The 23,959-nt window shown below is 44.2% G+C and overlaps 2 protein-coding genes across 4 annotated transcripts in view; one reads left to right on the top strand and one right to left on the bottom strand.

The window, feature by feature from the left end:
- Positions 1–158: 158 nt before the first annotated feature.
- Positions 159–13,455, bottom strand: LOC112072220 (reticulophagy regulator 3-like). Of its 3 annotated transcripts, none has more exons than XM_070439704.1 (10): positions 13,438–13,455; positions 12,114–12,387; positions 9,183–9,289; positions 8,793–8,823; positions 8,556–8,682; positions 8,329–8,413; positions 7,568–7,705; positions 7,323–7,396; positions 6,875–7,007; positions 159–2,466 (listed from the first exon to the last, which is right to left on the bottom strand). In XM_070439704.1, exons 2-10 carry the CDS (start codon positions 12,356–12,358, stop codon positions 1,910–1,912), a joined length of 1,497 nt encoding a protein of 498 aa, XP_070295805.1. In that variant the 5' UTR covers positions 12,359–12,387; positions 13,438–13,455; the 3' UTR covers positions 159–1,909. The 3 variants fall into 3 exon arrangements, with proteins under 3 accessions (XP_070295805.1, XP_023995401.2, XP_070295804.1); XM_024139633.2 differs by lacking the exon at positions 13,438–13,455 and adding an exon at positions 12,950–12,967; XM_070439703.1 differs by lacking the exon at positions 13,438–13,455 and adding an exon at positions 12,835–12,939.
- Positions 13,456–15,737: 2,282 nt separating this feature from the next.
- Positions 15,738–23,959, top strand: part of LOC112072224 (tubulin gamma-2 chain) — a 15,000-nt gene continuing 6,778 nt past the window's right edge. Inside the window, exons 1-6 of the mRNA XM_070439702.1 lie at positions 15,738–15,966; positions 16,157–16,269; positions 19,325–19,492; positions 19,691–19,759; positions 21,843–21,922; positions 22,222–22,348. Of these exons, the coding sequence (XP_070295803.1) occupies positions 15,918–15,966; positions 16,157–16,269; positions 19,325–19,492; positions 19,691–19,759; positions 21,843–21,922; positions 22,222–22,348 (606 nt within the window). The 5' untranslated portion in view covers positions 15,738–15,917. The remainder of the gene's footprint in view (positions 15,967–16,156; positions 16,270–19,324; positions 19,493–19,690; positions 19,760–21,842; positions 21,923–22,221; positions 22,349–23,959) is intronic.

Below are 23,959 nucleotides of genomic sequence, written 5' to 3'. Positions count from 1 at the left end.
CAACCAACCAAAAATGTCGGTAAAAAAAAGAGTCCCAAGTGAAAAAGGTTTATTTTTTATTATCTACCAGCAACACTGGCTGGTGGACCAAAAGGATGTCAAAATTGTGACTTTGGATCTGTGGAATATTGCATTGTTTATAAATAACAAAAGAAACATTTAATCCAGACTTCATATTTAATAAGGTTTGCACATCAAAACCAATGTCAGCGAGAAAAAAAACACACTGTACTGAACACATTTATAGAACATGAATGAAGAATTGCCTGGCAGTCTTCATGAAGGGATACTGCAACAACCCCTATTTAAACTAAAGTGGTCCAAAACAAATCATGTACATTCACTCTTTTTAATTAAAATCCCAAACCTTTTCAGATCAGACCGGTTCTGTTTTCTGGGCCATCTCAATGAACAGGGGGACCCAGAAGTTCTATTGTATGAAATCTCCCAGTGTCATGATTTTCTATACAACACAAATAGCATTATTGGGCAATGTGTCTTATATATAAACCAGCATTGTCTCTTTCTGATTGTTTGATCCTGTTACGTCAGCAAAACCCATCTCTGGGTCATTTGAGATTCAATGACCATGAAAAGACAAAAGCAGCAGGATCTTGTTTGCCAATCGCAGGTTAATCATGCTGACCTGCACGCACACACACAAAAATAAAGAATAGGCTAACATTTACTGCACCCTAGTTTTTAAAAGACAAGCATATTACATATTTTCCTTTACATATTCACACTTTTAAAAAGGCTAATCAGGTTGAGTTTTGTATACCAGCATTTTGTTCACCCATCAATGTAAACACGCTTTCCTGATAATTTTCTTAAGACGTTTAACAAAATGTGGTTCATGCATGAGTTTAGAGGTTAAACTAAAGGCTTGTATTCTGTACTTCTTACATATGCATGTCTATTCTATAGATTCTCCTCGGAGAAGGATCGGCAAAAATGAGTGAAGATGGTGACAGGGATTGGGAATGCCACGGGAGAAGGGATACAAGGAGCAGGTTAACTTGATAAAAGTTACTTATTGTGATGATAAAGACAAAAAGATCTAACTAGCCCATGACTGCTCATTCAAGACACATGGAGAACACAGGAGGCAACCCTACATTCACGGATCTACCCAGAAGTACAGCAAACAAAACAGGACCACTGGTGTAGGAAGAAACATTCAGGGGGGAGACAGTAAAACACATTTAACTAAAATGCCAATCCCCTTTCTTTAAAACAATGATTTCAGACTCAAAACAAATTCATGTCTCAATCAAGAATGATCAACAACAAAAATATCACCATAAATATTGACTTGGTTTCTATTAGAGAATGAGTGTCTTAAAATGAAAGCAGTGGTTTTTACTAAAAGAGAGAGTACCAGTCAGCTGTTGCTAAAACTATTCAAAACAAGGTCATTGCAGTTGTAAAACTTCACTAATCAACAGGAATGTCAAAGTTGGTCCCATATTAAATAGCCCTGTGTGTCTAGCATTTTAGGAAATGTGTATACTAACCTGGTGGTCGACTTAAAAAAATACGTATTACTCACTAGGGCATACTGGATGACAGTACAGAGAAGTGGTTCCGTAATGCTGTTTCAAAAACAGATGGAGTTTTTATACATTGCGTTTCCTATTGCTCAGCCTGCAAAAGAACACTTTCTGAATGGTGGTGGCTTACACATACAAGCTACAGACTAAAGGAAGAAATTGAAAAGTGAGATAGAAAAATAAAGAAATCAGAAGTACTTCACAGTGATATCAACTGAGGCCAATCAGGAGCCTGGCTGCTGGATCCTACATTTAAAATGACTCACATACACACACTCAAAACAAGCCATAAACATTCCAATCACTCAATCACACACACAGACTTAGTTTGATTGTTATGCACAGGTAGAGGCGCCTCACTGTGGTTTCCCCAGTAGGTTGGAGAGGAAGCTGGACCCCTGCCCTCCTCCCCGTCCTCCTGCACCCCCAAAGGAATCCATCTGGTTCAGCTCCGACTGGTCCAGCATCTCAAAGTCCTCTCCGTCCAAGTCCGTGTCCAGCTCCGAGCTAGACTGCTTGCGGTAGCCCCTATGGGCACCAGCTCTGGTGGGCCCCACCCTTTCTCTGCGGGCGGCAGGGGGACGAGGCTGCATGGCCCCAACCAGTGCCGCCTGAATCATGTTGCTAGCGATGATTCCAGCCAGGTCACCTCCGAGGAAGTCAGAAGCGGGGGGGGGGCCGCCGAAAGAGAGCTCCTCGTCCAGGTCGTCCTGGTCGGAGTCCAGGTGGGATTCCACATCCAGCAGCTCAGCCGTGGTTCGGGGGCCAGTCCGCCCAGACCGAAGACCCAGGCTGGGCAGCCCGATGCATGAGTCATCGTCGTCGTCCATCAGAGTGGCGTCTGGGTTGATGGAGGGGAAGTCATTGAGGTCTCGTGCAAACGACTCCTCATTGTCACTGTGTCTATCAAAATCTGAGGATGAACGGAGAGGAAGGGGTTCAAGATGTTGGAATGTCATTTGTAATTTAAAACAGACAATCACCCTGCACAACATGTCTTACCAGAGTAGGCAGTCATGCCACAGTACAGAAAACACAGTGCAGTGCCTTGTGACATGTCATCCTATCATACAGGCTTCTAATGTTAGCTACAATTCACAGATACGCATCGGTCACCGATTCAAATGTTTAACATACGACTGCTTCATGCGCTGACCTGCGGAAGGACAGCAGTCTGTTCGTGATCTTGCACATCTGCACAGCACATTCAGCATTCAAAAGCTTTATTAGTTGAGTGACAACCTATGTCATTTGCTATGTTATTGTTATCTCTGCACTGTTAAATTGTGTTTTATATGCACTGTAAAATTGTTTTACCGGAATAAAGCTCACTAAACTTCCAAATGGTCAAAACCATTCAATTTTGAGATGGAGGTGAAATCCAAAGTTGTGTTCATTGGCTATGTCATAGCCATTTTGTAAACGATAAATATGGACACATTACTAAACCAAACATTTAATCTGCAAAAATGACAAGTTAATTAGTGGGTGACAGTGATTTCAGAAGCAAAGTGGGGGATAAAACATAGGCTATATTGCCCACTCCCCCTCTAATCTGATAGTGGGGTAGTTGATGACTAGTCTCCCGTTATGGCTCAGATCAGGTGCCTACATAGTATACACCATAGACATACAGTGCATTCGGAAAGTATTCAGACCCCTTGACTTTTTCCACATTGTTACTTAACAGCCTTATTCTAAAATTTATGAAATAAATATTTTTCCTCAATCTACACGCAATACCCCATAATGACAAAAAAAAAACATGTTTAGAATTTTTTTTTATACAGAAATACCTTATTTACATAAGTATTCAGACCCTTTGCTATGAGACTCACAATTGAGCTCAGGTATTTCCATTGATCATCCTTGAGATGCTTCCAGTGGCGATTTTAGCATGTAAATCTTAGTTGGGCAAACTCAAAAAACACTACACAACACTAAAAAATACATTAATTGCACAGTAACGGTGACCACAAACTATTATGGGCTACATAAAGCTCTTCCAACAGCAGAGTCCCAACACCTTACCACTGCCACACTTGGCTATCAGCAGGGCCTTGTCTTGCAGTGAAACAGTTCATTCAGCCTACTGCCTTTAAAAAAAATATGTCTGACTTGCTTAAACAAATGTGGTTTCTACTGACAATGGAGAGGTACAAACTATGGCATAAGGGGACGACGAGCGGATAAGAGGCAATCTGCAATTTCTTCTAAGACATTAGTGAGCGAGCTAGGACGGACGTAGTCAATATAACTATTTGTTCAGCACTTTTGAAATGTACAGCGACAGAATTCAGAACATGGGACGTTTTTACAGTCAGAACCGTAGGATAAGGGGGCATATAAGTAGACAATTAAAGCTCTTACAATATTCAATGATTACATTTCTCTAAAACAGGCTATAGGCTACATGTGCACCACCAAGTCAGAACAGTCGGTGAAATTAAGGGCCAAAAGGTACCAAATTATTAGGACGAGGCACATGGGCTACTAACAGCTTACTACACAACATATACTTAATATTACTTTCTTAGCTACAGTATACATATCTCCCTGCCATATTACATCATTTATGCAGCAGCATACAATACATTTTTGGACTCACTTTGTTGTGCTGTGCTCACTTAAACAGGAAGGTGGCACAGCAGTTCTTCGTGGACAAATTTTGTCTACAAATTTTGTCAAAGTCTGGCATTTCAAGACAACTGGAACTCAGGAAAACAACAAGGTCGAATCATGATGACGTCAGTGATCTTCAGGTCGGAGCTCTAGAAAGAGGCCCAAGTTCCCGACTTGCAATTCCGAGTTGGATGACCGTTCAAAGCGTATTTTCCCAGTCAGAGCTCGTTTTCCCCCCCCTCTGAGTTCCCAGTTGTCTTGAACTCACTGAAGTCTGATATTTCCCAGTTCAGATTTTCCAGTTGTTTTGAGCACAGCCAAAGTCATGCTGGATTGACAGCACGGCCAATGTTGAACGTTTATCCTTTTAAGCTTGGAAAGAGACCCTTAAATCCAGACTTGGACCACATACCCGCTCCACTGACGACCAGGCTAGTGATCGCTTTGCAATTCTTGAAGTTAGCCACTGATTCCTTCCATACCACTCATTGTTGAATTTGCGATTTGTTGTGTAAAGTTTATGTCCAATAGCCGAGGAGCACCGATACGTTTTATCTATAATTTCTCTTCATATGACAAGGATTGGAAAGGATTTGCCAGTAGATGGTCGACTTGACTCATGCTGATGACTGCTAGCTAAGATTTTGAAAGTATGATGTCGACATGATCAGTCCAATCAAAGATACTGAATATATAACGTGATTTTATCTGTGGCCAATGACCTTGAGCCTTCTTGGATGGGCATTTCTAAAGTAACTCTATGGCAGCACCCAAGGGTCTTGAATGTTCGAGCTCTACCCGTAGATTTTGCGGTGACGTAGTGTCCCCATGAGTGAACACTGAACCAATCACATTACCAACCCTTACGCTCCGTATTTTCTGCTGGCTGCCCCACCACCACAGAAAGCACTGAGCTAGCCTGAAACACCTGCATTTTGGAGCTGCCTTAAGAAAGCCAAAAAGATACCATGTTTGTATGCGGCTTTATTAACTCAACAATTGTTTGCAAACTGATATGTGACACGTATTAATGCCAAAATAACATGCAAAACAGGGACACAAAAAAAGCTGATGAGGCTCACGATTTGGAAAGGCACACGCCTATCTATACAAGGTCTCACAGTTGACAGTGCATATCAGAGCAAAAATCAAGCCATGTGGTCCCGTGTGGCTCAGTTGGTAGAGCATGGCGCTTGCAACGCCAGGGTTGTGGGTTCATTCCCCACGGGGGGACCAGGGTGAATATGTATGAACTTTCCAATTTGTAAGTCGCTCTGGATAAGAGCGTCTGCTAAATGACTTAAATGTAAAATGTAAATGTCAAAGGAACTGTCCGTAGAGCTCCGAGACAGGATTGTGTTGAGGCATAGATCTGGGGACCAAAACATTTCTGCAGCATTGAAGGTCCCCAAGAACAGTGGCCTCCATCGTTCTTAAATGGCAGAAGTTTGGAACCATCAAAACTCTTCCTAGAGTTGGCCGCCCGGCCAAACTGAGCAATCGGGGAAGGGCCTTGGTCAGGGAGGTGACCAATCAGGCCTTTATGGAAGCACCTCCTTAGTAAAAGGCACATGACAGCCCGCTTGGAGTTTGCCAAAAGGCACCTAAAGGACTATCGGACCATGTGAATCAAGATTATCTGGTCTGATGAAAGTCTGGTCTGAATACAAAACGTCACGTCGGAAGGAAACCTGGCACCATCCCTACGGCGAAGCATGGTGGTGGCAGCATCATGCTGTGGGGATGTTCTTCAGCGGCAGGGACTGGGAGACTAGTCAGGATTGAGGGAAAGATGAACGGAGCAAAGTACAGAGAGAACCTTGATAAAACCTGCACCAGAGCGCTCAGGACCTCAGACTGGGGCGAATGTTCACCTTCCAACAGGACAACGACCCTAAGCACACAACCAAGACAACGCAGGAGTGGCTTCGGGACAAGTCTCTGAATGTCCTTGAGTGCCCCAGCCAGAGCCTGGACTTGAACCTGATCAAAAAAATCTCTATAGTAACCTGAAAATAGCTGTACAGCGACGGTCCACATCCAACCTGACAGTGCTTGAGAGGATCTGCAGAGAAGAATGGGAGAAACTCCCCACATACAGTTGTGCTAAGGTTGTAGCATCATACCCAAGAAGACTTGAGGCTGTAATCACTGCCAAAGGTACTTCAACAAAGTACTGAGTAAAGGGTCTGAATACTTATGTAACTGTGATATTTAAGTTTATTTTTCATAAATTTGTATATATAAAAAAGCTAAAACCTGTTTTTGCTCTGTCATTATGAGGTATTGTGTATAGATTGAGGGGGAAAAACGATTTAATCAATTTTAGAATAAGGCAGTAACGTAACAAAATCAAGGGGTCTGAATACTTTCCGAATGCACTGTACACACACACACCAGCTCAGACAGATCCAGCCCAGAGAGGCCCAGCTCATGATCTCCATCAGCAGCTGATTTTAAATTAGAATGGAAAATGTATGTGTTTGCATCGAATTGCATCAATCTAATCAAAAACGAAGTGTCAAACTAAAAACGTATCGTTCCTGTATCGTAGCCCATGTATCTAGATACGTATCCAATCGTCTTGATAGGGAAAGATGCACATCCCTATTAGCTACATTGGATCTGGCTCTAATTCTCGTGACTCCAGAGCATGTGTGCCTGGAGGTGCAGACTCAGCGGGTGGGTGCGTACTGTACCTTCTGAGCCCTCTGTGAGAGGAGTCTGGCCACGGGACAGATTAAAGGTCCCATTGTCTGTGTACGAGACCTCAGCGTCAGAGTGCTCAGAGTCGGTCATCGCAAGTTCTTTGGCTACTATAGCATCGTCAAACTGAAAGAGAGGAAAGACATTGAACCGTGTTAGTCATTCATAATATACTATGTTTCCTCTTGAATGTAGTCCATATATCACAGATGATGTGGCCTGATATGACTGGCAGGGCCTGCTATTTATATCTCTAAAGGGGTCAGGTTATTGTAAATCTGAGACCAGCTGCAGGCTTAAGCTACATATGCCACTCCTGGCCATCTAACTGAGTAATAACCAACACAGGAAAGTAGGCCCATTTCAATAACCATAACAGTCAGATAGATGACAACCTGACTATGCTTTTGGACTGCATGTGAAATACATCAGGTGAATTACCACCGGACAGAATGCAGCAAGCTCCTCCTCACTGTCATCACCAGATGCTGCACCCCGAATTGGCTTGCGCAGGACTGCAGAGCAAACAAACAAACGCAGACCACAGGTTACAATGACTGAGCTACTCCCTTGATCCAGTCAAGGTAGAAGGAGATACACTGGTTTAGGTTTGTCCATGCAAACTGTAGCAATGCCAATGCACCTATCAGACACAAACGAACAGGCAACACACACGCTGTACTCACACTGGTTGTCGATGGGCTTTGACATCATATACCCGCGAACGCTGAAGTCCAGCCACTGCAGGGCCGGGTCCAGTTTCACGCACACACGCTGCCACACTCGGTGGTAAGCCGCCAGGGGGCACAGCAGAACAACCAGCACTGGGACAAGAGAGAATGGCTTAATGTTAGTGGAAACATCACTGGGCATAAACAAACAAACAATAAAAAGATAAGAACCATGGCCGCATTCATCTGTGCTATTAGGCTCTGGCTCACCCAATCCCCAGCCTCCGAGCTGCTCTCCTCAGCCCAGACACACCCATGGGCTTGAGCCCAACTAATCTCGCCATTCAACAGAGAACGAAACAAAGAGTGGGAGCTCTAGCAGCCACGAGATTGTTAAGTACGTCGGAGGGCCCTGGCAAGGCCTACCTGATCCTGGCTCTCCAGTAGATTGGTCGCTCTACATTGGTTAGAGGTGTGGGGATTAGCATCTCAGCCTGACCTCCTTCCTGCATCTCCCTCCCTGCCTTCCCGCCTCCCCTTGAGTCCCTCCATTCCTGCTTCCCCCTCTTCCTGATTCCCTCCCTGCCTGCCTCAGCCCAGCCAGGCAGTAATCACCTCACAGACAGAACCCTGGTGTCGGGGACACAGATCTGGTTTCACCAGCCATGCATTTTTAACAAGGGCAGGCAGCTTTCCACCATTAGGGAGCTCTGAATGAGGATGGTGTTTGGCAAACAGAAGGGTGGGGTAGGCGGGTCGTCTCTCACTGTACTCACCCGCAGAGTAAGAGAGCACAAGTCCAGGAATGTACCGTCCAACCATGACCAGACAGGTCAAGAGGACACAGGTCAGGAGGCAGAACTAGAGACAACAAACATAGTTCAACTGGTCAAGTTACTGATTACTTGTATGTTCACAGTAGGCTGAGAGTAGACAAGATATTGTATTAGGGTTTATATAGGAGACCCTTCATACTAGTACAAGGGGAGTGCCAAGGCCTCACCTTGCCAGGGTTGTGGCGTTTGAACTGCACCAGGCTGGATGTGAAGGCCAGCCCAGAGACCCAGACCTCAGCAATGTGGTGACACAGCTCTGGAACACTGAGCAACCCTGGCTGCACCAGGCCCCAGCTGCAAGATAGRAGWACAAYAACAWCAGTGACATCATCTCTCTGTGACCACTGCCCAACCARAGTGTGACGATAGGATACAAATKATATATTTTTAAGACGTAGGCCTACCTTTCAYTTTCAGACTCATCAGGTTTTYTAACTGTGGGAAGAGACAGAAAATGYRCTTAACACCCGCATTTARCAACAATCCACATCACTACATGCACTACACTTGGACACTCTACACCACATGAGTTTAAATGAGGACAGGCATGACAAAGGATATCATTCAYTATACAGGGTCTAATGAATAGTACAGACCAGGGCCAGTWGGGTATTCACACCAAGGGTAGTATGACACTGGGGAATAAGGGACAGGATCTAAGAACCAAGTCAGGTGTAATTAACACAGTTGGGCAGAGGTACTCAGCAGGGACAGACCAAGACACAGTGGGGCATGTGGCGTTGGGTGCAGAATAAGGCAGACTACCCAGAATGAATGTACTATATCCTCCTCACCTCTGATCTCAGGCCAGATCTTGTTCCTCCAGCTGTCAACGCAGATGAATGCAAGCAGGCCAGAGGACAGCAGGAAGAGCAGGCGCAGCGAGGTCAGGGCAAAGAACCTGGAACAGAACACTAAGGTCAGCTTCAGAACAGCTGACGTTTCCTTTTGTTTAACATGTCACAAACATACCCTGTGGTCTCCTGTGCAAGTGGCAGTTATGCACAGACTCAGGTGTCTGTGTGTGGGGCCTCGGTTACTGACAAAGGCGGGTTGCTGACTGAATGTGACGGAAAAGGCCGACACCACAAATATTGTTTGTGTGTACATGTGACTTTGAACTACTTTGAATACAGGCGTTTCCTGTGTTTGTCACCTCCTGAGTAAAATGTTGTCAGACGCTGACAGCAGACAATCTAGACATTAGTTCAAATGAGGACAACAAAGGTTGAGAACTGCATTCACTTCGAGCTCACCGAGAGGCAAACATACTCTTTCACATTGCCAGGCCAGCATTGTAAATAAGATTTTGTAATATCTACATGCAGACCACCATAGTCCCTGTGCCCAAGAACACCTAGGTAACCTGTCTAAATGACTATCGTCCCATAGACCTCACAATCTGTAGCCATGAAATGCTTTTAAAAGGCTGGTCATGGCTCACAACAACACCATCATCCCAGACACCCTTGACCCACTCCAATTCGCATATCACCCAAACAGATCCACAGACTACACAATCTCTATTGCACTCCACACTGCCCTTTCCCACTTGGACAAAAGGAACACCTATGTGATATTGCTGCTTATTAACTACAGCTCCGTGTTCAACGCCAGCGCCCTCCAAGCGCATCACTAAGCTAAGGACCCTGGGACTGAACACCTCCCTCCTGACGGAACACCCCCAGGTGGTAGACAACACATCCGCCACGCTGAACCTCAACAAGGGGGCCCCTCAGGGGTGCGTGCTTAGTCAACCCCTGTTCACCCATTACTGTGTGGCTGCACATGATTCCAACACCATCATTACATTTGCTGACGACACGACGGTGGTAGGCCTGATCACCGACGACAAGACCGCCTATAGGGAGCAGGTCAGAGAACTGGCAGTGTGGTGTCACGACAACAACCTCTCAACGTCAGCAAGTCAAAGGAGCTGATCGTGGACAACAAGAAATGGAGGGCCGAGCACACCCCCATTCACATCGAAGGGGCTGTAGTGGACTGGGTCGAGAGCTTCAAGTTCCTCAGTGTCCACATCACAAAGGATCTATCATGGCCCAAACAGACCAACACAGTCATGAAGAGGGCACAAGAATGCCCCTTCCCCCTCAGGAGGCTGAAGAGATTTGGCATGGGCCCTCAGAAAGTTCTACAGTTGCACCATTGAAAGCATCTTGACTGGCTGCATCGCCGGTTGGTATGGTAATTACTTGGCATCCGACCGCAAGGTGCTACAGAGTGTAGTGCATACGGCCCAGTACATCACTGGGGCAGAGCTCGCTACCATCCAGGACCTCTATACCAGGCGGTGTCAGAGGAAGACCTTAAAAATTGTCAAAGACTCCAGCCACCCAAGTGATAGACTGCTATCGCATGGCAAGCAGTACGGATGCACCAAGTCTGGAACCAACAGGACCCTGAACAGCTTCTACCCCCAAGCCATAAGACTGCTAAATGGTTAACCAAATAGCTATCCGGACTATCTGCACTAACTATTTGACTCATCACATATGCTGCTGCTACTGTTTACTATCTGTCACTTTATTCCTAGTTACATGTACACATCTACCTAAATTACCTCGTACCACTGCACATCCACTCTGTACTGGTACCCCTTGTGCATAGCCAAGTTATCATTACTCATTGCGTATCTATTATCAATTTTACTTTTCTAATATTTATCTTTTTTTGTCTCTGCATTGTTGGGAAGGGCCCATAAGTAAGCATTTCACTGTTAGTCCACACCTGTTGTTTACGAAGCATGTAACGAATAACATTGTATTTGTTCTTAATTGATCTCCCTGGTCAAATAAAAACAAGCCTAGAAGCCTACAGATTGGTTTCAAAAGCAGTGTTGGAATTCAGGATTATGTAATCTAGCTATGCAAACACCTGGCCTAAAAATGGATAGCTAGATGGCAGCTATTACACGTGGCTCCATTACCACTTGGTTTAACACATCTAAAAGACAGTTAGTGGCCACAATAACAGCGGAGTGAAATGTTGCTGATAGCCTACATCATTAAATATGAGAGAACTATTGGCTGATAATGCATGGCATACAGCTTCTTATTAGTAGTACTGAGATAGATAACACATTCAGAAGAAAACAAAACCCTGACCCCCATTTCTTAGGGACCTCTGTTTAAAGTAAAAAGTACACACACACCCATTGGTAATCATGTCTATTGATTGTGTGAAAACTAAAACACACACAACAGAATTTTCCAATTGCTATACCACACACCAGTACTGGTACTGTTAGGGTGGGCTTACTTCCTGTACACTTCTCCCCCAAAATACATGTGACTTGTGTCGTTTCATGCATTACGATGTATCACTCTGGGCAATAATATAGACTATTAGATCACCACACGAAGCAGGCTGACTTCTTCATAGGCTTAACTAGAGTAGTTGCAGATTCATCATACTAGGCCTATTTCCATTGAAAGATAATGTCAACCCCCATAGTAGATAGTGTTTCTAATGCAGCCTACAGAAGCACAATGGTGCTTTGGTGATCTATTAATAGCAGCTGTGGTGAGCCATCTGTCTTATCTTAAATTGATGGGAGACGTTTTCGTTGTGCAAAAGCTTCTGATGGTACAGTAGATATGATTACTCTACTTGGATATGATTTATGTAAGTCATGAATTATACATTGTACAAATATGCTTGTCATCACTGCTATACTATTTATAATTTCTCTAAAAAAAACTTACCAGAACACAACGTTGACCACTGTGTACAGTAGCACACTCTGAAACGGCCTTTCCCACACCAGAACGGACTGTAGGTAGGTCAACACCGGCTCGTAAGGTCCGAGTCTCTCCTGAAGCGAGGCTTTAACAACGCGGACCTGGCCATCTCTTTCGCTGGAGCATGGTCGACTTCTCAGGCCAAGAGTCGACCCCTGTTTTCCTGAACACTCTCCCATGGCATTGTCCAGTCCTTCCGTGTGCGCCATCTCTCGCGTCAAATGTTGATTAAATAACCCTGTAAAATAACACCTCGGTATAAATATGGAGCTAACTAAAGAAAGTGTCGTGTCTCCCAATTCCACGTCAGAACAACCGAACCCACTTTTAGCCGACTAGAAGGCGATAGCAGACTTGTTACCTTGTCACTCTCAAACAAAGCTACAATAACTGTCAAAAGTCCCTGCTGAACGAGCTTGTCAGTTAACAAAAATACGCTAGCATTCCTGTATCTAGACTCAGTGTCGTTTCACCTGGCTAAGTATTTTGTTAGCTAACTAGCCAAAAAACTAGCTGTATTTGGCTAGCTAGCTATGTATGCTAACTGAATACTAATAATAGTGCACTGTAGCTAACGTTAGCTAGCAAAGCAACTGCACGATGCTATCGATATCTTTACCAACTATGACTAAAACATATTCATATCAATTATTTGTAAAATAGCACACAAGAAACGGACACCTACATTGACATTATTGCAGAAAATTATCAAGTGGTATTGACAATATGGCGTTGCCCTAAGCCTAGCTAATTGAAACGCTTTTTTTTTTACTAAACAAAATCGTAGTCAACTGGCTCACCAATCAGAAGCAACAGCACTACTTTGTCGTTTATTGTGGATTTAGCTGTGGACAGACAGGTTGCGGACCAAAATATGTGAATGACATTTCAATAACCCAAATTGAGGAAATCTATAACCAGTCAATTGTGTAGAATATCCTGTATTTACACTTTACTATCACCATCAGACATCACACTATACAGCAGTTGCAATGAAATCATGCATGCAGTAGGCCTCATATTATATAATTACAGCTAGATCTTCATGTGTGAATGAGTTATAACTGAAGTTGCTTTTTAAATTCATTTGAAAATAGCTCAAATTGTTTCGATACAATTTAGACGATGTATAGAAAACCCAAATGGAGCAGTTTGTATTCTGCAACAAATCAATTCCACGTGTAAATAAAGAAACTGGATTATTGCGAGTAACGTTATAAAAGGATAATGTCAGTGCAGTTTTATTTTTCGTAAGGGAAGCAAACGGAACGAAGAGGGAGGGACCTACCTGAATTTGTCCAATAAACTCTCGTTTCGTTTTGCAACTGTTTGGACTAATGATTACACCCTTGATCCCCTGTTTAAAATGCATAATTCCCCCAAATGTGGGGTACTGCTCATTGTAAATAACATAAATACGTATTCTTTGATGCGGCTTAGGAGGTGGGCATCCAATGAATGCATTACCGCCACCTACTAGAATGGAGTATAACTCCATTATGGCGAATTTGCCAATCTTGGTGTTCTCTGGCAAATGCCAAACGTCCTGCACTGTGTTGGGCTGTAAGCACAACCCCCATCTGTGGACGTCGGGTCCTCATACCACCCTCATGGAGTCTGTTTCTGACTGTTTGAGCAGACACATGCACATTTTTGGCCTGCTGGAGGCCATTTTGCAGGGCTCTGTCAGTGCTCCTCCTTGCACAAAGGCGGAGGTAGCGGTCCTGCTGCTGGGTTGTTGCCCTCCTACGGCCTCCTCCACGTCTCCTGATGTACTGGCCTGTCTCCTGGTAGCGCCTCCATGCTCTGGACACTACGCTGACAGACACAGCAAACCYTCTTGCCACAGCTCGCATTGATGTGCCATCCTGGATGAGCTGCACTACYTGAGCCACTTGTGTGGGTTGTAGACTCCGTCTCATGCTACCACTAGAGTGARAGCACCGCCAGCATTCAAAAGTGACCAAAACATCAGCCAGGAAGCATAGGAACTGAGAAKTGGTCTGTGGTCACCACCTGCAGAACCACTCCTTTATTGGGGGTGTCTTGCTAATTGCCTATAATTTCCACCTGTTGTCGATTCCATTTGCACAACAGCATGTGAAATTTATTGTCAATCAGTGTTGCTTCCTAAGTGGACAGTTTGATTTCACAGAAGTGTGATTGACTTGGAGTTACATTGTGTTGTTTAAGTGTTCCCTTTATTTTTTTGAGCAGTGTATATCTAGTCCTACCTCAGGCCAACAGCCTGAAAGGACTGGACACCACCACTCAACACACCCTGTAACTCTTCTGACGTCAAGTCTGGCACACCCAAATACCTCTCTGCCGGTGACACCAAAACCCCACTTTTCTGCGATTTACGTTCCATCCCTCCAGTACAGTTGATAACCATTGCAATAAAAGCTAAAAAATAATATCTTACTGAAGCATATATCACGTATTGGTCTATCCCTCTGTACTGGATAGATCACCTAGTAACAATACTTCTTTCAGGAACCTTCCCCTATGACCAGATTTTCCTCTACTTTCTTCATTGCCTCAGCATATGACAACTTCTACACTACTCTAACCCTGGAAACCTCAACCTGCCTTTCTCACAGCGGACATTTCTGATCCCCAGCCCCATCGGCACCCCTACAATTAACACATACCACTACTTTCCAAAATGCTACACATTCCTTTATCTCATGTTCTTCTGCATAATCCTCACACCTAAGAACCTCCCGCCTACACACTGCTGCCACATGCCCATAAGCTTGACACCTGTAACAACGTAATGTATTTCGGCACAAAAGCTCGTACAGGATAACATATATCCTAACATCCCTTTGTCGGGCAAAGACTCAACATCAAAACTCAAAAGAACAGACAACGGCTCTACTGTTTCACCACTCATGCAACCCGGTATGCGTCGCACCAAACAACTAGCATCACAAACACCGGGAAACTTCCCCTTCAGTTGGTCAACTTTCACATTTATCGCTACTTCAGTAATCACTCCTTTCAATGGAGCCCTTTTATTGAGAGCAAAACAATTCACATATCTTGTCCCCATCCATTTAACACGCAGCGCCCATTCCCTCTGACCAGCAGAAACACAAACAATTATCAACAGACTACTTCTGGTTACCCTCACCGATTCCACAGCACCCAACTCTGTTTGCGTCCTGCACAATGTATGCGTAACATTGATGTTTCACTGGTCACACATAATGAAATAGCCACATTTAAATACGATTTTAGAGATATTTAATTATATCCAGACAATTTCGAAAAAGTGAATTATTTATTTAATTGTAGTAAAGTATAATGTACTTCTATTCACAGCAATTCTGCCAAACTATTTTACTCAACTCCTACTATTTGATGAATGCAGCCCTAGAATGTGAGCATGCAGGATTTGATAGAAGTTAGTAGTGCTCTTTTTTATTTTCTTAGTAGTACAGGATTAGATAGGATGGTTTAGTTTCTCTTAATGTTTGGTTCTTTATTCATTATTCTCTAAACTGTGATTGACTACACAGTCCAGTACAGTAGGTGGCGGCATGCCCCTTTGACTTATGTTTGCGGAACGCCGTAATATTGTAGAAGAAGAAGAATGTGAGCATGCGCATTGTCGCAAATGCCGTTAGTTGTGACTCCATTTATGCGGTATTTCCAAGCGGGAAGCAGCAGGCAGGTCAGCAAGATTAATACAGTGGTCGGCTAGACAGCAGTCTCTCCGATTATAGACTTCGCTGGTAGGGGATCTACTAAAAGAGGGATATGCCTCGAGAAATCATAACACTTCAACTTGGCCAATGTGGAAACCAAAGTACGGCGAAGTCTTTCCCTTGCTACAAATTAATAGCTAGCTAGTACATATACCTAACGTTAACAACTGTAGGCATAGCAATGCTAGCAAACAGCTAGGCTAGTAGGAAAATAACAACTACTGGACATGCACGTATCATGCATGGGTTTGGTGTTGTAATTAAATGCATCTTATTTCCACTTTATTGCAGTTGGTTTTGAGTTTTGGAAACAACTCTGTGCAGAGCATGGCATCAGTCCGGAGGGGATTGTGGAGGAGTTCGCCACAGAGGGCACTGACAGGAAGGATGTCTTCTTCTATCAGGTACAGAACATCATTAGCTAGCTAGATAAGTGGGTCAGGTTCCTAGCCCGGATATGGAGCCATGGGAAGAGAGTGCGTGTAGGCATCGCATCTTATCACCTTGTTATATCCTTCTCAACCGTATTGGAGAAGTTCCAAGGTCCTTCCCCTCAAACCGTGTTCTCCAATGTGTTTTGAGAAGGAAACGAGGAGCAAGGATGTGAGGAATCAAGAAAATATTAATTGAGAAAGGGCGATAGACTAGAGGGAATCCTCACCTCTCTGTCTATTGGGCCTGATGTGGGCTTGGCAGTTTGCCAGATTTAGCTTCAAACTAAAGTACAGTACATATGTGGTTGTTACTGACAAGGAGCACATGGCTAAGCTCTTTAATCACTTCCTTAAGTCAGGATTCCTATTTGACTCAGCCATGCCTCCTTGCCCGTCCAACATTTCCTCATCTCCCACCCCTTCTAATGCGACTAGCCCCGATGGTCCTCCCTCTTTTTCCCCTGCAGGCGGTCACTGAGTCCGAGGTGATAAAGGAGCTCCTAAAACTTGACCCCCCAAAAACATCTGGGTCAGATGGTTTAGACCCTTTCATCTTTAAGGTTGCTGTCCCTATTGTTGCCTCTAACTTTTTTAACCTGTCTCTCCTCTCTGGGGAGGTTCCCATTGCTTGGAAGGCAGCCACGGTGTGTCCTTTATTTAAAGGGCCAGATCAAGCTGATCCTAACTGTTATAGGCCTATTTCTATTTTGCTCTGTTTATCATAAGTGTTGGAAAAACTTGTCAATAGTCAACTGACTGGCTTCCCTGATGTCTATAGTATTCTCTCTGGTATGCAATCTGGTTTCCGCTCAGGTTACGGATGTGTCACTGCAACCTTAAAGGTCCTCAATGATGTCACCATTGCCCTTGATTCTAAGCAATGTTGTGCTGCTATTTTTATTGACTTCGCCAAAGCTTTTGATACGGTAGACCATTCCATTCTTGTGGGCCGGCTATGGAGTATTGGTGTCTCTGAGGGGTCTTTGGCCTGGTTTGCTAACTACCTCTCTCAAAGAGTGCAGTGTATAAAGTCAGAAAATCTGTCTCCGCCACTGCCTGTCACCAAGGTAGTACCCCAAGGCTCGATCCTAGGCCCCACGCTCTTCTCAATGTACATTAACAACATAGCTCAGGCAATAGGAAGCTCTCATCCATTTATATGCAGATGATAGTCTTATACTCAGCTGGCCACTCCCTGGATTTAGTTAAAGGCTCTACAACAAAGCTTTCTTAGTGTCCAACAAGCTTTCTCTACCCATAACCTTGTTTTGAACACCTTCAAAACAAAGGTTATGTCGTTCGGTAAGAAGAATGCCCCTCTCCCCACAGGTGTGATTACTACCTCTGAGGGTTTAGAGCTTGAGGTAGTCACCTCATACAATTACTTGGGAGTAAGGCTAGACGGTACACTGTCCTTCTCTCAGCACATATCAAAGCTGCAGGCTAAGGTTAAATCTAGACTTGGTTTCCTCTATCGTAATCTCTCCTCTTTCATCCCAGCTGCCAAACTAACCCTGATTCAGATGACCATCTTACCCATGCTAGATTAGAGATGTAATTTATAGATCGGCAGGTAAGGGTGCTCTCGAGCGGCTAGATGTTCTTTACCATTCGGCCATCAGATTTGCCACCAATACTCTTTATAGGACACATCACTGCACTCTATACTCCTCTGTAAACTGGTCATCTCTGTATACCCGTCGCAAGACCAACTGGTTGATGCTTATTTATAGAACCCTCTTAGGCCTCACTCCCTTCTATCTACTGCAGCCATCATCCTTCACATACAACACCCGTTCTGCCAGTCACATTCTGTTAAAGGTCCCCAAAGCACACACATCTCTGGGTCGCTCCTCTTTTCAGTTCGCTGCAGCTAGCGACTGGAACGAGCTGCAACAAACACTCAAACTGGACAGTTTTATCTCTTCATTCAAAGACTCAATCATGGACACACTTCCTGACAGTTGTGGCTGCTTCGTATTATGTATTATTGTCTCTACCTCCTTGCACTTTGTGCTGTTGTCTGTGCCCAATAATGTCTGTACCATGTTTTGTGCTGCTACCATGTTTGGCTGCTGCCATGTTGTGTTTCTACCATGTTGTTGTCATGTTGTGTTGCTACCATGCTTTGTTGTCATGTGTTGCTGCCATGCTGTGTTGTCGTCTTAGGTCTTTCTTTATGTGGTGTGTGTTTTGTCCTATATTTTTATTTTATATATTTTTTTAAATCCCAGCCCCCGTCCCCGCAGGATGCCTTTTGGTAGGCCGTCATTGTAAATAACAATTTGTTCTTAACTGACTTGCCTAGTTAAATAAAATAAAATATGCGGTGCAACAGCTGCTGTATTGATGGCAAACGAAATAGACATGAAGCATGCATCACGGACTACCATTATTCCCCACTAGATGGAGCTGTCTAATAGTATATGGCAGTCGGCATTCACCACGTTACTGCGATCAAATGTTATTGGTCACATACACATATTGAGTGGATGTTATTGCGGGTGTAGCGAAATGTTTGTGTTCCTAGCTCCAACACACATCTAAAAGTGAAAGAATGGAATTAAGAATTATATAAATATTAGATTGAGCAATGTCGGAGTGGCATTGACTAAAATACAGTAGAATAGAATACAGTATATACATATAAGATGAGTAAACATTTATTAAAGTGGCCAGTGATTCCATGTCTATGTATATAGGGCAGCAGCCTCTAAGGTGCAGGGTTGTGTAACCGGGTGGTATCCGGCTAGTGATGGCTATTTAACAGTGATGGCCTTGAGATAGAAGCTGTTTTTCAGTCTCTCGGCCCCCGCTTTGATGCACCTGTACTGACCTCGCCTTCTGGATGATAGCGGGGTGAACAGGCCGTGGCTCGGGTGGTTGATGTCCTTGATCTATTTTGGCCTTCCTGTGATATCGGGTCCTGTAGGTAGTCACCAGACTACTATTATTATTATTGTGTATGCTTTGCTTTCTGTGCATCTAGTAGGAGTAAAGCCTTACCTCTCTATATGATCCACAGGCAGACGATGAACACTACATCCCCCGTGCTGTTTTGTTGGATCTGGAGCCCAGGGTGATCCACTCCATCCTCAACTCCCCCTACGCCAACCTGTACAACCCAGAGAACATCTACCTGTCGGAGCACGGAGGAGGTGCAGGGAACAACTGGGCCAGCGGCTTCTCGCAGGTGACTATGTGGACCATGTTGTTGGTTGTAGCTGGACCAGAGGCTAAAGGACAGGGTCCATGTAGAGAACAAAAGCTTTTGCCTTGAGGCGAACAATGCATATTTAGTAGAAGTTTGGCTATGTTGTTATTATACATTTTTTGTAACTACATTCCCCCAAATAACAATCTGGAATGATGCATGTCTTGTTGTTTGCAGGGTGAGAAAATCCATGAGGAGATCTTCGACATCATCGACAGAGAGGCGGACGGCAGCGACAGCTTGGAGGCAAGCCCACTCTTCCTCAGTCTCTGATTGGTCCATAGAACGTATGGGGTGAAAGCTAAGGAGTCAGCAGGCCTGAGTGTGGAAGCATTCCAACAATTCCCCATCTCATACACACACTGCACTGACTGCATCTCCTGCCTCACGCGAGGAGAACTTTGGAGGAAGAAACTGAAAATGGGACGGGAAGGGACTATCCAGAATGAAACACTTCCTGATTGTCTCCATATGTAGCTGACTGACGTGTGAAAGGAATATAGGTTTTTCAGTTCTTTTTTCCCTCTTTCCCTGGAGTTGTGCTGTGGTGGACAGCATGCTTTCTTTGGCGATTTATAATGGGTAACCTTAATAGAGAGTACATATAAACTGGGAGCCCACACATGTCATCTTAAAACTAGTAAATGCTCTGTTATTTCAAGCCTTTAAAAAAAAAAAAAATGTCCCTCAACTGCCAGCTGTAAGGTTGCCTCGCCCTTAAAACAACACGACTTTCCCCATAGAAGTCTGTGTAATTTCTGTTGCCCATACTCTTTTTGACCCCACATTATTATTTAGTGTGTGTGGACATGCATTTGAGAGGGTGTGTGAGAGATAGGGCGTGGCATGCCGTGTTGGGTGGTAATAGCTGGACTGGAGTAGAAGGCAGGTATTACATGGCTGTCTAGGTGAAGGAGAGAGCCTATTTGTGGGGTTGGCCTGCCCTCCCACCTCCAGGCTGGGTGGAGAGTGGGAGGTATAAACACATGTCGTATATACTGGCACAGTACAATAATTACTACTACTTCACCTGATAGGTGTAATCTAAAATGTAGATTTCTGCCTAAATAGACATACTCAAAAGTAATAATTTATCATGAGAGGGCCATAAACAACTAGTAATGCTGCATGCTCCAAGAAAGATTAAAATCTCACCTTTCTGGTGTAAATGGTTATACATTTCTACGGTGTCACTTTTGCGGTAACAAGCTCAAGTACATAGTACAAATATGATGAAAATGTGAAATATACACTGAGTATACTAAACATTAGGAACCTTCCTAATGTTGAGTTGCCCTCAGAACAGCCTCGATTCGTCGGGGCATGGACTCTACAAGATGTCGGAAGCGTTCCACAGGGATGCTGGATGTCCTTTGGGTGGTGGACCATTCTTGATCTACACGGGAAACTGTTGAGCGTGAAAAACCCAGCCGTGTTCTTGACACAAACCGGTGCGCCTGGCACCTACTACCATACCCCATTCAAAGGCACTTACATTTTTTGTCTTGCCAATTCACCCTCTGAATGGCACGCATACATACACAAGCCATGTCTCAACTGTCTCTAGGCTTAAAAATCCTTCTTTAACCTGTCTCCTCCCCTTCATCTACACTGATTGAAGTGATTTAAAAAGTGACATCAATAAGGGATCATAACTTTCACCTGGATTCACCTGGTCAGTCTGTCATGGAAAGAGCAGGTGTTCTTAATGTTTTGGACACTCAGTGTATATGATGTTGTTCCTATTCAACAAAAGTTGATGAATAGGGCTTGCAATGACTGATATGCTTTCTAAATCTAGTAACAATCAAATTATAAATCGACTAACTATAGGATTTTACTTTCCTTATAACTGTAAAATAGATATATTTAGTAACAGTACAAAATTACCTGGTTAAATTAAAACAATTAAATAAGAATTTCATAGAACTAGACGGATAGTATTCTGCCCCCCGTCCTCTGACCAACGCACAGATGCCACTCAAATGCCTGCCGACTACGTTACACCATGTTTAAGCAGTGAGCACATACTGGTTTAGTCCACCTGTGACCAAGAGAAAGTGGTTTCAATTCTAAAAAAAATGCTTTTGTATTGTATTTTCGTGTCAGGAGTTTTAAATCCCTGTGTGAATATCACATCGAGATGAAACACGCATCAATAGAATCGTATGGGTGTCAGCTGTCAGGAAATATGCGAGAGGTAGTGACGCACTGAGCCAGAGAAAATTGCTCGTTTGTCTGGATGGGCCCAAAAATTGGAGACGTTTGAATCTTTTCACCCAGAGCAGTGGAATTAAGGAATTACCACGGTTCTGTTTCTCTGTTGCAGGGTTTTGTCCTTTGTCACTCCATCGCTGGGGGAACCGGGTCCGGGCTGGGATCCTACCTGCTGGAGAGGCTCAATGACAGGTCTGAACACACACACACACACACACACACACACACACACACAATTCAGCCTTCAGGGAGGCTGAATTTCCACATCGAGATGAGGTGGTCTCTCTTTCTGTTTGACTGCTGTAAAGTTAGTAGGCTTATAATGTATGGAGTAGAAACACTCTCCTAATTGTAACCATAATTGTCCCAGCCTCCATTGGAGAGATAATATACTCTTCCTGGGGGCACCTTTTCGTTTTCCACTGTTGGATGTTTTTCTGTGACCTGGTGTGTGCTACTTTTTTTATTTTCTTCCTGTGTGTGTTGGCCAGGTACCCTAAGAAGCTGGTGCAGACCTACTCTGTGTTCCCTAACCAGGACGAGATGAGCGACGTGGTGGTGCAGCCMTACAACTCACTGCTCACACTCAAGAGGCTCACCCAGAACGCAGACTGTGTGGTGAGCAAGATATACACACACATCTGCAGACACTCACACACACACCCTCTCTCATCTGTGCTTTTTGCCTTCATCTGGCTACCGTTGTGTGGGGGAATAGACGAAAGGTTCTTTCCTGGAATCAAATCCATGCACATAAACTCTGATGTTGCATGGTCATTTTTTCGAGAACGTCACTTTGTGCCGTTTAAAATGTGATTTAAAAAAAATAATAATAAAAGAAATGAAGACAAGACGTGCCAGGTCCACGCTGTCTTGTTGTTGAAAGTTACAAACATCCTGTCCAAAATGGTACTGTTTCTTCATCCCCCAAAACACCATAGGATGGGGACGGACAAGCCTCATCGCTCGCCTGCCTCTCTCCTCAGGCAAGCTCCACGGCCAAGTCTTAGAGAGAGGGAGGAAGTTGAACTAGGAGCCACGGGGCCTGTATATCATGAATCATTTTTTTATGGCCATCGCTGCCAGCCCGGCGCTGTAACAGAAAGGGTTTCTTCACTGGCTGCTGGTGTGTATGACTGCTGGTGTGTATGACTGCTGGTGTGTATGGCTGCTGGTGTGTATGCGATATCCATCCGATGGGGTGAACCTTATGAGCTCCAATGGGCAGGAGATATCTAGCTTTGCTGGAGAGGCTCAATGACAGGTCTAAACACACACACCACTACACCACACACACACAAAGAGGGAGGCTGAATTTCCACATCGAGAATGAGGTGGTCTCTCTTTCTGTTGACTGCTGTAAAGTTTAGTTATAATTTAAAGGAGTAGAAACCTCTCCCTAATTGTAACCATAATTGTCCCAGCCTCCATTGGAAGATATACTATCTTCCCTGGGGCCACTTTTCAGTCATATCTCACCTAGTTGGCATGTTTTCCTCCTCGTCGAACACTGGTGTTGTGTCTAAACTGTTTATTTTCTTCCTGTGTGCAGCCATGCGGCCCCAGGTCTACCCGCAAGAAGTCCAATACCACCACTAAACAACATAAAAGAGAAAACAGAATAAGTAGACACTGAGAGCTGGTGCAAGACAGTACTCATAGTCGTATCCACAAGGGACCAACGAAACCAGGACGAGATTGAGCGAAGCGTGGTTGAGTACGCAAGACCAATCAAGACACTGCACAATAGCTACACACCAACTCAAGAGGCACCACCTAACCACGACCCAGACATGAACTGCTGGTGTGAGACAAAAGAAATATACAACGAAAAACATACACCAACTCTCAAACAGAACCAATCCCAGAAAATAACCAAACATCTGCAGACAATCACCCAATAACCAAACCACTAACCTCAGAAGAAAATGAGTAAAACATACCAACTTAAGCCAGCAAAATCAATCCACAACACCATATCAGCACTACACACAGGCACTCTCAACTAGTGCTAACCTTTGCCATTACATATGGCGATACCGTTGTGTGGGGAATAGACAAAAGGTTCTTCCTGGAATCAATCCATGCACATAAACTCTCTGTTGCATGGTCATTTTTTTCGAGAACGTCCACTTGTGCCGTTTAAAAAACAGGTTTCAGTTCCACACTGGTCCCACACTGTCTTGTGTTTCTGTCAAAATGACGGACAAGCCTCATCCCCCTCCCCCC

The sequence above is a fragment of the Salvelinus sp. IW2-2015 genome, unplaced genomic scaffold (assembly GCF_002910315.2).
Source record: "Salvelinus sp. IW2-2015 unplaced genomic scaffold, ASM291031v2 Un_scaffold1858, whole genome shotgun sequence".
NCBI classification, from domain to species: Eukaryota; Metazoa; Chordata; class Actinopteri; order Salmoniformes; family Salmonidae; genus Salvelinus; species Salvelinus sp. IW2-2015.
This window is presented reverse-complemented; position numbering and strand designations above follow the sequence as displayed.